The sequence below is a fragment of the Portunus trituberculatus genome, chromosome 8, assembly GCF_017591435.1.
Source record: "Portunus trituberculatus isolate SZX2019 chromosome 8, ASM1759143v1, whole genome shotgun sequence".
Taxonomy (NCBI): domain Eukaryota; kingdom Metazoa; phylum Arthropoda; class Malacostraca; order Decapoda; family Portunidae; genus Portunus; species Portunus trituberculatus.
Window position 1 is genome coordinate 495,872 of NC_059262.1, and position 14,333 is coordinate 510,204.

The following is a 14,333-nucleotide window of genomic DNA, read 5'->3' on the forward strand; positions in this document are numbered from 1 at the left end:
ATATCTTTCACAACATCCTTCAAACAAGTGTGAGAGTCGTCACCTGAAACCCCAGGAAGGAAGCCATCTTGTTAATCACCGTCAAGGCCTGAGAGAACTGGGCTTGTGGGTCATCTGAAAAATTTATCTGGGAGACAGAGGGGCCAGGGGAAGGGGGAGGAGAGTCAGAAGAAGCACTGTCTTCTGCAGGGACTGGTGCCACGTCTAGGTTCGAGGCAGAAGACACAGATGACGATGGGGAAAGAACTGGTAAAGACTTACCGCCCTCCTTCCCTTTATGGTAAGCCAAGCGTCTGGATTGACGGGAAACTTGGTGTCTACTGGCCTTAATGATCCTCCCAGTCCTCGCACTCCGGGCACCTCTTATCTAGAGAGCATGTACCGCCCCTGCAACCCACACAGAGAGTATGTGGGTCACCTGACTCAGCACATAAGCACTTATCACGTTGCAAGGCACTACATATCCTCCCAGAGCGAGGATGGGAAGGTGCCGCTGTGCGTGGAGCCAGTGATGAAGCCATGAGACCAAGGCAGAAGCACGGTGTCAGGTACGTCCACTCCGAACAGACCGTAGTGAAGGAATGGAGTTGGTGGGCTGAGAGGGGTGGGTTGTGGGGGAGAGGTACAACTTCCGTTTTCTTTACCTTCTCCCCCACAACCCTCGGGTTGGGAGGTGACTACATTCTACGGTCAGGTGACCCGTGTTCCACTCTATTCCTCTGTAATGTGAAACAGGATAGCGATAAATTCGCTAAAACGGATGTGGTTGTATGTTATGCGGATTTTTGGTCTAACTTTATATAGTACGTTAAACCAGAAATTTGTTAAACGAACGTTCGTTAAGCGGAGTATTACTGTACTGGTTAACTCTTGCATTAGAGAGGTGGACAGAATAGGGGGGGAGACGAAGAAGAAACCCTTATGCAGCGAGGCTGCAGGAGGAAAGGAGGCATGGAGTTATCAAGATCAGTAGAGCAGTTAGCATGAAAATAGCGATAAAAGATAGAAAGAGATGCAACATTTCAGCGGTGAGAAAGAGGGTGAAGACAGACAGATAGAGGAGGGAAGTTGATGAGATGAGAAGCTTTTGATTCTACCTTATCTAATAGACTGTAGAAGTGGAACCCCCAAACATGCAAAGAGTACTCCATACAGAGTTAGCAGCTGGAGGGGGTGAGAAAAACTGGCGGAGACACTCCAGGATACCTAACTTCATAGAACCTGTTTTAGCAAAAGATGAGATGTGAAGTTTCCAGTTAAGATTATCAGTAAAGAACAGACCGAAGATATTCAAGTGTAGAAGACAGAGACAGTTGAGTGTCATTAAAGAAGAGAGGATGGTTGTCTGGGAGGTTGTGTCAGGTTGATAGATGGAGGAATTGAATTTTTGAGGCACTGAAAAGAACTAAGTTTTCTCTGCTCAAATCAGAAATCTTAGAAAGATCAAAAGTCAGGCGTTTTGTGGTGTCCCTGCGTGATCTGTTAACTTCCTGAAGGGTTGGTCATCTCTGAAAGGATGTGGAAAGATGTAGGGTGGTATCATCAGTGTAGGAGTAGATAAGGCAAAATGATCATTAATGAATAATAGAAAGAGAGTAAGTGACAGGACAGAACACTGACGAACACCACTGTTAATGGATTTAGGAGAACGGTGGTCATCTACCAAAGTTGCAATAGAACGGGTCAGAGAGGAAACTTAAGATGAAGTTGCAGAGAGAAGGCTAGAAACCATATGAGGGCAGTTTTGAGATCAAAGTTTAGTGCCAGACTCTATCAAAAGCTTTTGATATGTCTAACGCGACACCAAAAGTTTCACTGAAATCTCTAAAAGAGGATGACCAAGACTCAGTAAGGAAAGCCGGAAGATCACCAGCAGAGCGACCTTGGTGGAAGACATACTGGCGATCAGATAGATGATGACATGTTTAAGAATCTTCCTATTAAGGATAGATTCTAAAAACTTTAGACAAGTAAGAAATTAAAGTTACAGGACAGTAGTTTGAGGGATTAGAAGGGTCACCCTTTTTAGGAACAGGCTGAATGTAGGGTGGTATCATCAGCGTAGGAGTAGATAAGGCAAAATGATCATTAATGAATAATAGAAAGAGAGTGGGTGACAGGACAGAACACTGACGAACACCACTGTTAATGGATTTAGGAGAACGGTGGTCATCTACCAAAGTTGCAATAGAACGGGTCAGAGAGGAAACTTAAGATGAAGTTGCAGAGAGAAGGCTAGAAACCATATGAGGGCAGTTTTGAGATCAAAGTTTAGTGCCAGACTCTATCAAAAGCTTTTGATATGTCTAACGCGACACCAAAAGTTTCACTGAAATCTCTAAAAGAGGATGACCAAGACTCAGTAAGGAAAGCCGGAAGATCACCAGCAGAGCGACCTTGGTGGAAGACATACTGGCGATCAGATAGAAGATGACATGTTTAAGAATCTTCCTATTAAGGATAGATTCTAAAAACTTTAGACAAGTAAGAAATTAAAGTTACAGGACAGTAGTTTGAGGGATTAGAAGGGTCACCCTTTTTAGGAACAGGCTGAATGTAAGCAAACTTCCAGCAAGAAGGAAAAGGTAGAAGTCGATAGACAAAGTGCAAGAATGAAGCACAGTTTTTGAGACCAATAGGAGGGACCCCATCAGGTCCATAAGCCTTCCAAGGGTTTAGGCCAGAGAAGGCATGGAAAACATCATTACAAAGAATTTTGATTGAAGACATGAAATAGTCAGAGGGAGGAAGAGGAGGAGGAACAAGCCCAAAATCATCCAAGGTAGAGTTTTTAGCAAAGGTTTGAGAGAAGTGTTCAGCTTTAGAGACAGAAGAGATGGCAGTGGTGCCATCAAGATGAAATAAAGGAAGAAAAGATAAAGAAGTAAAGTTATTGGAGATGTTTTTGGCTAGATGCCAGAAGTCACAAGGGGAGTTTGAGTTTGAAGGATTTTGACATTTTCTATTTATGAAGAAGTGTTTGGCAAGTTGAAGAACAGACTTGGCATGATTCCAGGCAGAAATATAAAGTGCATGAGATTCAAGAGATGGAACGCTCAAGTACCTTTTGTGGGCAACCTCTCTATCACGTATAGCACGAGAACAGGTACACTATCACTTCTGTTATATATCAGAGATGTGTCTCTGACAGGGAAACAGTAATCATTCCAGGGAAAATCATTGTAACACCTCCTTAGGTCTTCCCAATTGGAAGAGGCAAAATGTCAGAGGTACCTCCACTTTGGGGATCCTGAGGAGGAATAGGAGAGATAGGACAAGAAGCAGAAATGAGATTCTGGCCGGAGGAGCCCAACGGAGTTGATATGGTAACAGCATAAGCGGAAGGATTAGAGTGTCACCAGTTGCTCTAGGTCATGGAGGATGGCTAAATTGAAGGCAAGTTCACCAGGATGGTCAGTGAAGGGAGAGAAAAGCCAAAGCTGGTGGTGAACATTGAAATCTCCAAGGATGGAGATCTCCACAAAAGGGTAGAGAAACAGAATGTGCTCCACTTTGGAAGTTAGTCAAAGATTTTACTATAGTCAGAGGAGTTAGGGGAGAGATAAACAGCACAGATAAATTTAGTTAGAGAGCGACTATTGAGTCAAAGCCAAATGGTGGAAAACTCGGAAGATTCAAGAACGTGGGCACGAGAGCAAGGTAAGTCGTTTTACACATAGACTCAACATCCAACTTTGGAGCAAAAATGAGGATAGAGGAAGTAGGAGTGAACAGAGAAGGGGCTACTGTCAGTTGCCTCAGACAGCTGTGTTTGGTTACAAAAAGAAGATGAGGATTAGTAGAGGAGAGGTGGTGTTCTACAGAATGAAAATTAGATCTAGACCAAAAATGTTGCAGAAATTACTTAAGAAAAAGTCGAGGGAGGTGTCAAGACATTTAACATTGCCACCGGGAAACCAGCCCGAACTGGAGACATTTGTGGTCTCTTACCCAGAAGGAGACTCCAAGGCTGAATTTGGAGTTGCCATTATCTTAATTTTGAATTTTAAATGAAGGGTGTGCATGTAGTAAGTACATGTAGTTTTATGAGAAGTAGGAGGGTTGTCTTTAGAGGGCAGGCTGTGACTGCTCCCTTTAGTTGTAAGACACAAAGGGAAATGTTCAGCAAGATCACAACTAGATTTAATGGAAGGTTCACAACACCCCCTGAACTAGTGCTATTAGATATCAAGCTGGGGTCCTATGCAGGAGAGGCACACAAATCCTTCCTACTATGGTGATATATGCTGTCTCTATTGTTCTTCTTCTCTTTTCTAATCCTATGTGGAGATTTTGCACACATGATTAGAAAAGAGGAGTAGGAAAACAACAGAGGTGACACACATCACCACAGCAGAGATAACTAGGTCTTTTTTATGCAAAAATAAAAAAATAAATAAAAGGCCCACTTCAAATACAATTTACCTAAAAGAATGGAAACTAATCACAAGGAAAAATTTGTGTGCCTCTCCCACACAGCAGCCCAGCTTGCCATGACAACAACTGGAAGACCTTCTGAAGCAGACCAATCAGCACACTCCATTTCCCAGCACACCGTGGCATGATCCACCAGGTGTGTGTATATATACTGCTCAGAAAGTGGCCAGTACGTATGTATGTATGTATATATATATATATATATATATATATATATATATATATATATATATATATATATATATATATATATATATATATATATATATATATATATATATATATATATATATATATGTGTGTATATATATATATATATATATATATATATATATATATATATATATATATATATATATATATATATATATATATATATATATATATATATATATATATATATATATATATATATATATATATATATATATATATATATATATATACACATACAGGCAACCCCCGCTTAATGAAGGGGTTACGTTCCTAAAAAACCCTTTGTTAAGCGAATTTTCGTTAAGCGAACCAATTTTAACAAGTTTAACCCCTGACTTGAGCTTCCATTGAGAGTAAGCAAAGTGAAAATGCATCATAGTACAGTAAAAGGTTTAATGAAAATAAAATTTATGAAGTTAAACATTTAAGCAGTTTAATTTAAGACTAAGTCATTATAATGTACACTAATGTATGTATGTAAGTAACTTTATAATGTTGATGATCTTAAATTTATGAAGGGAGGGAGAGTGGAGCGGGAAATACGCTAGCTGGCAACCTGTGGAATGTAAACAAAGGGCGCATTATTGTACCGCATACAAAACCTATGTACCACATTTCCACAAGGCTTTCCATTTTATCCATTGCAGAGTCACAAGTTCAGGTGGTTCTTTTAGCTTGCAAGGAAGATATGGTCTTACCAGCTTTCTTAACCCCTTCCCCAACAATCTTTTAGTTAAAAACGTTTCTTTTTCAGACAATTTTTTTATTTTGGTTCTATATAGTAATTTTTATGCTGATTATGAAAACAGCTTGTAATACTGTTTTTCCCCATTTTTGTGGTTAACTTTTTATTTTGAAAATACCTTTGTAGACATACACAAGTTAACTAGTCTTCCTATAAACTCCAAGCTCTTCCCTCACCTCCCTCCTCCTCCTCCTCCTCCTCCTCACTTGTCGAGAAATATTCATTGTCTGATGAACTGGCAGTGTCATCAGAAGTATTCAAGCTTCTGAGGGAAGGTTCATATTCACTATCTTCCTCATAACTAGACATTTGGGGTGTAAATTATTTGAAAAGGGTACAAAAAATGAGTGGCAATGTGGATGAAAACAACACCCATGCGACGACAGTGGTTGTCGGAGCAAGTCTAGTAAAAGCATCCTTGAAATCTCACCGCTCCACCCTGTCGCCTCAGCCAGGTGTACGATTTGATGAGAATACTCGTTTCACATGTAGAATGGCTTAGAAAGGGTCAGAATTGACGAGTATATACGTCTGTAGCTAGTTTTCAACTGTCAAGTTTTAGACGAGTATACTCATCGACGACTGAAAACGGAACATTTAGTGAAAACTAATATATACGTCTGTAGCTGGTTTTTGAAAGTCACATTTTAGATGAGTATACTCGTCAACGACTGAAAACGGAACATTTAGTGAAAACGAGTACAGTAATACTCCGCTTAACGAACGTTCGTTTAACGAATTTCTGGTTTAACGTACTATATAAAGTTTTACCAAAAAGTTCACATACCGTGCAACCACAGCCGTTTTAGCGAATTTTCTGAGTTTGAATTTGCTGGGTGAGGGACCGAATGCGGTAGCTTCACTGTGATTGGCTGGCTCTCCGCCTCTGTCTCTAACCCTCCTGGAGCTGGATCCAAGATTCTTTAACATCGGCAGAGCAGCCCCTTGCAGCGAAATGGCATCCATGAATGCTTGGAGGGATGGTGACAAGGTTGCTACCAGGTTGCTCTGAAGTTGATGGGAACACCACCTCTCCAGGTGGTGTTACTGTCTTATATATGCATTTATGTTCACAAAACAGCATTTCTATTAGCTTTTTACAAACCTTGCCCCCAAGAAAGGATTATTTTGTAACACATAAAGTGAAATCTTACATGGAATACCAAAAAATAAAGCAGAGATGAGATGAGCCACAGACAGGCGGAGACTCGCCACTCTCGCTTCTTCTTCTTGTGACCTTTTTGCTTGTGTGTTACTTTTATCATGATGTTTATGTTTTCACTCCTCTACTGCCTGCTATAATGGATATCATATCTTAGTATCCATATACGCTCATGCCACGAGGATAACCTTGACTCCGTGGCACTGAGTAATAGTGAATTACTAATGAAATACCACGGTATTTCATTAATAATTCACTATCAGTCAGTGCCACGGAGTTGAGGTTATCCTCGTGGCATGAGCGTACATGGATACTAAGATATGATATCCATTATAGCAGGCAATAGAGGAGTGGAAACAAATACGTATCATGGGGAAAGACAACACGCAAGCTAAAAGGGTCACAAGAAGAAGAAGAAGCGGCTGAGTCGCCGTGAGTCTCTCGCTTCGTCTGTGGCTCATCTCATCTCTGCTTTATTTTTTGGTATTCCATGTAAGATTTCACTTTATGCGTTACAAAAAATCCTTTCTTGGGGGCAAGGTTTGTAAAAAGCTAATAGAAATGTTTTGTGAACATAAATGCGAGAATGTGAGAGAATTTGTACGTAGCTCCTCTAAATTCCAATGACTCATATGACATCATAGAAGTAGTGGTACATTGGTGACCCAATATGCTGCCAAACGTATATATATATATATATATATATATATATATATATATATATATATATATATATATATATATATTATTATTTTTTTTTTAACCCATATGATATGTTGGGGACCAGCCCAGAACGCATCCCTCCCTATTTCCATTATTTCCTATGGGAAAATCACGTCCGCTTAACGAATTTACGCTCTACGAACAGCTTTGACACCCCCTATCCTGTTCGTTAGGCGGAGTATTACTGTATACTCGTTTCTGCCGAGGAAGGGGTTAATAGAGTCTGTTGACTTAAGAATGGTAGACAGTAGATGGAGTCAAGATGGTGGGAATCAATGCTATTAGTTTTCTCGACTCTCTCATGTCTGTGAATAATATCCAGCTTCACTTCAAGAGGAAGAGACTTCCTGGTCTTTTTAGCAACGCCAGGCGACACTGCAGGGCATTTTTGGTGGCATGTAGAAAGACGAGCTGCTGCTGACACTGTTATTGTTTTCAACTGGGGGAGTGAGTGGTGCGAGTTTTGTCCACGAGAGGCGCTGGTGTAATCAAAAGCCTGTTGGTTTGCATGATACGGTGGGGCTTTCAAACTTGGAAAAAATTACCTGGATAAAATTTTGTTAAGGCGAGTTTGGTGTTCGTTAAACGAGCAGATGGTAGTAAAAGGAAACCTTCGTTGTAGCGAAATTTCGTTGTGTGAACCTTCATTAAGCGAGGGTTGCCTGTATGTATACATATAATATATATATATATATATATATATATATATATATATATATATATATATATATATATATATATATATATATACAGTAAAGTCCCGGGTTACGTCGGTCTCGAGTTACGTCAAACTCGTAGTTACGTCAGTCCACTATAAGGCAATTTAAGATTAAAAAAATTGAAAATTTATAAATCGTAAAGTGCTGGATTTATCGTCATTGTTGGTGGTTGCCCGCCACACTGCCCGCCTCATGCTTGAACAGTGCTTCCATTTTAGGGTAAAATACCCTAAACTAGGGTAATTGGACCCTTCTTAGGGTAGTGTTTAGGGTAATGCATAAACTAGGGTAATTTTAGGGTAATCTGCCATCCTGTGGATAGGTGTGCTTGGAATGGTGCCAATCTGGTGGCAGACTGTTTCTCTTTCATGTTTGATTCATGTACACAATCATCCCCATGACTTGTATCATTCCTTCACCCCCCCACCCCATCCCCTTTCTCCCCACTCTCCACTCACCCGTATACTACACGTACACGTTTTGGACCTTCGGACAGTTAGATCACAGTTCACACACACAGTCAGTCACTTGCGATGATGAGTTCAGACAGAGCAGCAGCAGTAGTGGCTGTAGTGTGTAGTCCTGTGTGTGTGTTTGGGGGTGGGGGGGCCAATATTTAAACTTATGTATAAGAATGCATTAATCAACAATTAATGGGCAACTTCAACAATTTAGGGTAAAACACTCGAATCTAGGGTAAAATCGACAAAAATCTAGAGTAAGATTTCATCAACTCATGGAAGCACTGCGCTTGAATACAATAACACCCTGCCTCAGTTCCACCACACCATCGCCCCTGGCAAGAGTGTTATCCTACTTCTGCGTTTACTGACTCAAGTTCTTAGTATCTTGCTCAATGGCACCAAAGAGAAAACTTCTTAGTGACAGCAGTGATGCTAAGAAAAGGAAAACCATTATGCTACAAGAAAAAGAGGACATAAGTAAAAGACATGAAAAGGGAGGCAGCAGCTGTGTGTGAGGGAGGGAAGAAGAAAATGGGAAGCCCATTACCATGACAACGGGGAGGTTGACGACCTTGAGGGCTCGCACACCCATCACAACAATAACAACTCCGGAGCCTGCGCCTGGGCCACACGACACTCGCACCTGACTTGCACCGTCTGCGCCTGTCTGCTGATCCCTATTGCCCTTTCCTATTGCATTTCCTGCCCCGCTGCCCACGCTTCTACTCCCACCGCACTGCACTATGCTCCCAGCTGTCCGTCCTGTGGGCGTCACAACATTCGACCTGCCCACCCTCCTGGCGGCCTCAGGCGTCCACCCCTCTCGGCAACCTGCAGTCCTTCGCGTTCGTGGCCCTAATCAACAACAAAAACAAGCTTGTTTCATATTCCTACATAGTTGTAAATAATATAACAATATAACCTTTAACTTACCTGAATGACCATAAACAATGATTGGATGAAAACTCGATAATATGCTTTGAAATGTACGGAAACTCGAGTTACATACAAAATCAACTTACGTCATGTTTCAGGAACGTAACTCTGACGTAAACCGAGACCTTACTGTATATATACTCGTATATATATATATATATATATATATATATATATATATATATATATATATATATATATATATATATATATATATATATATATATATATATATATATATATATATATATATATATATATATATATATATATATATATATATATATATATATATATATATATATATATATATATATATATATATATATATATATATATATATATATATATATATATATATATATATATATATATATATATATATATATATATATATATATATATATATATATATATATATATATATATATATATATATATATATATATATATATATATATATATATATATATATGTCTATACATATATGTCTATATATATATATATATATATATATATATATATATATATATATATATATATATATATATATATATATATATATATACACACACATAGTGGAGACTCAATAATCAAACTTAATTAATTCCAAATGGCTGTTTGAGTATTGAAATGTTCGACTATCCATACCTATAAATCAGGTAATTTGTTCTAATCTTAGCAAAACCTCAAGTTTATAAAAATTTCAATGTATAGTGGTACTTCGACATACAAATTTAATTCGTTCCTTGACGATCGTTGTATATAAAAAAAATTGTATAGCAAATCAATTTTTCCCATAAAAATTAATGGAAATAGAATTCATTCATTCTAGTGATACGAATTTACCCACCCCAAAAAATTAACATGCTTTAAATACCAACCAAATATAGATTCAATATAAGATAAATAAAATGTTTATTGTATGTATGATATAAATGTACTACATTGCCCAAAATAACAACTTAACCCGCAGAACTTGGGACACGTCGATAGATGTTCATCACGCAAGATAGACGTTTAGGCGTTTTGGAGCTATATTTTGGCTATTTTCTTCCCGTCTTCTTTACTTGTGAGCTGACAACGTTCATCAGGAGTAAACACATGCTATACGTCACTGTGTCACCAACTCCCACGATGGATGGTAGTAGCGAAAGTGATTTCACTGTGTCCAATTCCACCACCTCTCCCACGCGCCTTACTTCTACACCTCGGGTCTCTCACCATGTAGCGGGGACACAACATTTGAATGAAAGTGGTATCAGAACAGGCGACAGGAGAGAGAGAGAAAGAGAGAGAGAGAGAGAGAGAGAGAGAGAGAGAGAGAGAGAGAGAGAGAGAGAGAGAGAGAGAGAGAGAGAGAGAGAGAGAGAGAGAGAGAGAGAGAGAGAGAGAGAGAGAGAGAGAGAGAGAGAGAGAGAGAGAGAGAGAGAGAGAGAGAGAGAGAGAGAGATAAAAGGGGCCCGTTTTCTATCGCTCTACTCAAGGCCGCTGAACCTGATCGGACGCAAGGCCACGAACACCAATCATACCACGTCATTCAACCTGTGATATTTTGGTAACCATAGCATCTAGAGACTTCTGTTTTTTTTGCATTGCAAAGAGGAGGAGTTGCTTGTGGACAGAACATAATTTATACTCACTCGTTTCTCTTTTAACACCTTATATGCTTTAAAGGCCCTGGGGTTCTCAGAATGATACACCAACAATGGTTTGACTTTACAGTTACTACTAGTGTTAGCGAACAGGGCCAAGTCATAGATATGCACACTACATTCATATTTTGCAATTATCTTGTGTTTCATATCCATTGCGAGACTCTTTTAAGTTCCTTCTTTTACTTTTGGAACCCATGATCACAGGGTCATGAGTTCACAAAATTTAAGAAAAAAAAACACACTGCCGAGGAGCACAGACACATACATGCACAAAGGACGAACAATAATACACAACACGAACTGAATGTTTGGGTGGACACGGGTAGCCGAGCGATCCCTGCGCCACCTATCGACGGCTATTCGTATCTTAAAAATATCTTCGCATTTTGGGGCATAAATTACATGAAATTTTTCGTCATGTAAAAAAAATTGCATCTTGGAGTGTTCATATCTCAAAGTATTACTGTATTATTTTTATAATTTTGATTTGTGCATACTGTAAGTGAAGGCTGGTGATGGATAACTTAGACGAGGTGGGGAGAAAGGTAGGGAGGAGGAGGAGGGAAGTCATTGGAGAATGAGTCACCATCCATGAAATCTTCTTTGTAACTTTTCTCCTGGTGTGATTCCTGTGAATACACTAGTGGAGTGCTGTGGTTCACTAATACTTGCACTCTCACAAGATTCCTTATTCTCATCACTAATAAGCCTCTTTGGTGCCATCGCAAGTTTAAAAAGGCAAAACTATCAACAGAATGCAGATGAATATTGTTTTTTTCTCAAGACTGTGGCAGGACTAGGGATACGCACTGGCATTCGTATACCGGTATTACTGGTTAATAAGGTATCAGAACAAGACAGTGGTGGCAGTGAGAAGGGAGAGGACAGACCTTTGTATACAACTAAATGTCCAGCCATTTGATTACCAAATATTTTCACCACTAATAAACCTTTGGTGTTAATGTAAGTTTTTAAATGAAAAAATACAGACAGAATGCACAAGATTGTTATTTTAATGACCACAGCAGCACAACTGGCAAAGGGAGGGGAGGGAGAGGCCAGGAAGCCTTTGTTTACAACCATGTGTGTGGATGCTTAACTATTAGATATTTTTTTTAAGTATTAAATTGAACTTTTGCATTTGAGTATTGAAAAGTTTGAGTATTTAGATTTTCGACTAATGAATCTCCACTGTATACAGTGGAGATTCACTACTCAAACTGTATACAGTGGAGATTCATTACTCAAACGTCTAAATCCTCGAACTTTTCAATACTCAAATGCAAAAGTTCAATTCAATACTCAAAAAAACACCTAAAAGTTAAACATCCACACACGTGGTTGTAAACAAAGGCTTCTGGCCTCTCCCTCCCCTCCCTCTGCCAGTTGTGCTGCTGCGGTCAATAAATTAACAATCTTGTGCATTTTGTCTGTAGTTTTCCATTTATAAACTTATGTTAACACCAAAGGTTTATTAGTGGTGAAAATATCTGGTAATCAAATGGCCACACATTTGGTCTACAAAGCTCTGTCATCTCCCTTCTTGCAGCCACCATTGTACCATTCTGATACCATATTACTGGTAATACCGGTAATACCCTAATACCAGTACAGGGAGTCCTCGGGCTACGACGGTCTCGACTTACAACGTTTCATGGTTACGAACGCGCCCATAAAAACATAAAAATTAATATTAGGCGTCATTCCATCTTACGTGGTTTTGCGTCATAAGCGACGTAAACAAACACGAACTAGTTTCGGGCGCGCAGCGGAAGAATACGCTTTGTTGTGGTTGTAGGGTGAGGAAGACAGCGTCTCAAGTCTCTGTACATACGCCATTTTGGTTGTTTGCACCGTCTCTCTCTCTCTCTCTCTCTTGGTTATGGCTCCCAAGGGTAAGGCAGACTCTTCTGAATGTAGTGCATCAAAGAAGAGAAAGGCCATCACCATGGAAGTTAAAGTGGACATTATAAAGAGATCACAAAAGGGAGAAACACCAACAAACATTGGCCGGTCGCTTGGACTTAGTCGTTCCACTGTGGCTACCATCATCAAAGATAAAGAGCGCATTATGGAACATGTGAAAGGATCTGCTCCTATGAAAGCAACAGTGATAACCAAGCAGCGTAGTGGTCTAATTATTGAGATGGAAAGATTATTGGTGGTTTGGTTGGAAGAACAAAATCAACGGCGTATTCTAGTGAGCCTTATGGTGATTCAGGAGAAGGCGAAAAGATTGTTTGAGGCACTGAAAGATGAAAAGGGGAAAGGAAGTGAAAGTGAAGAGTTTGTGGCTAGTAGGGGTTGGTTTATGCGATTTAAGGCTCGGGCCAATTACCATAACCTTAAAGTGCAAGGTGAAGCTGCTAGTGGTGATGAGAAAGCAGCAAGTGAATTTCCTAAAGCGTTGGCTGAGATAATTAAGGAGGAGGGTTATTCTGCTCATCAAGTGTTCAACGTGGATGAGACAGGCTTATTTTGGAAACATATGCCTGACCGCACTTACATCGCCAAGGAGAAGTCAGCACCAGGTCATAAAGCCAGCAAGGACAGGATAACTTTACTTTTTTGGGGAAATGCTGCTGGCGACTTCAAACTGAAGCCCTTCCTTGTGTATCAGGCTGAAAATCCAAGGGCACTCAAGGGCATTTGGAAGAGTCAACTACCAGTCATTTTGAAGGCAAATAAGAAGGCATGGGTGACACTTGCAGTGTTTGAGGACTGGTTCATCAACTATTTTGTGCCAAGTGTGGAGTGGTATTTGGCCTCCAAGGGTATCCCTTTTAAGGTGTTGCTAGTGCTGGACAATGCCCCTGGACACCCTGCCCACCTGGGAGACTTTAACCCTAATGTCAAGGTGGTTTACCTTCCACCTAATACCACGGCCCTGTTACAGCCTATGGACCAAGGAGTGATAGCTTCGTTCAAGGCCTACTACCTCCGAAGGACAATTGCTATGGCTTTACAGGCAACTGAAACCAAGAAGAATTTGACCCTAAAAGACTTTTGGAAATCCTACAACATCCTTGATGCCGTGAAGAACATTGCTGATTCCTGGGAGGAGGTTAAGCAAACAAACATGAATGGTGTTTGGAAAAACTGTGTCCTCAATTTGTGGGTGATTTCCATGGGTTTGAGGACACAGTTCAGCATGTTATTAAGAATGTTGTTGCCCTGAGTAAGGAAACTGATTTGGAGATGGAGGTTGATGATGTTACAGAGCTGCTGGAATCTCATGGAGAGGAGTTATCTGCTGAGGACCTGATACAACTG

At 39.9% G+C, this 14,333-nt stretch overlaps 2 protein-coding genes across 6 annotated transcripts in view; one reads left to right on the forward strand and one right to left on the reverse strand.

Annotated features, from left to right (window-relative positions):
• LOC123501140 (tetratricopeptide repeat protein 23-like) overlaps positions 1-14,333 on the reverse strand; it is a 325,403-nt gene that overhangs the window by 297,201 nt on the left and 13,869 nt on the right. The window lies entirely within an intron of this gene.
• LOC123499765 (tigger transposable element-derived protein 1-like) lies at positions 12,943-14,238 on the forward strand. Its single transcript, XM_045248223.1, has one exon. It carries the CDS (start codon positions 12,943-12,945, stop codon positions 14,236-14,238), a length of 1,296 nt encoding a protein of 431 aa, XP_045104158.1.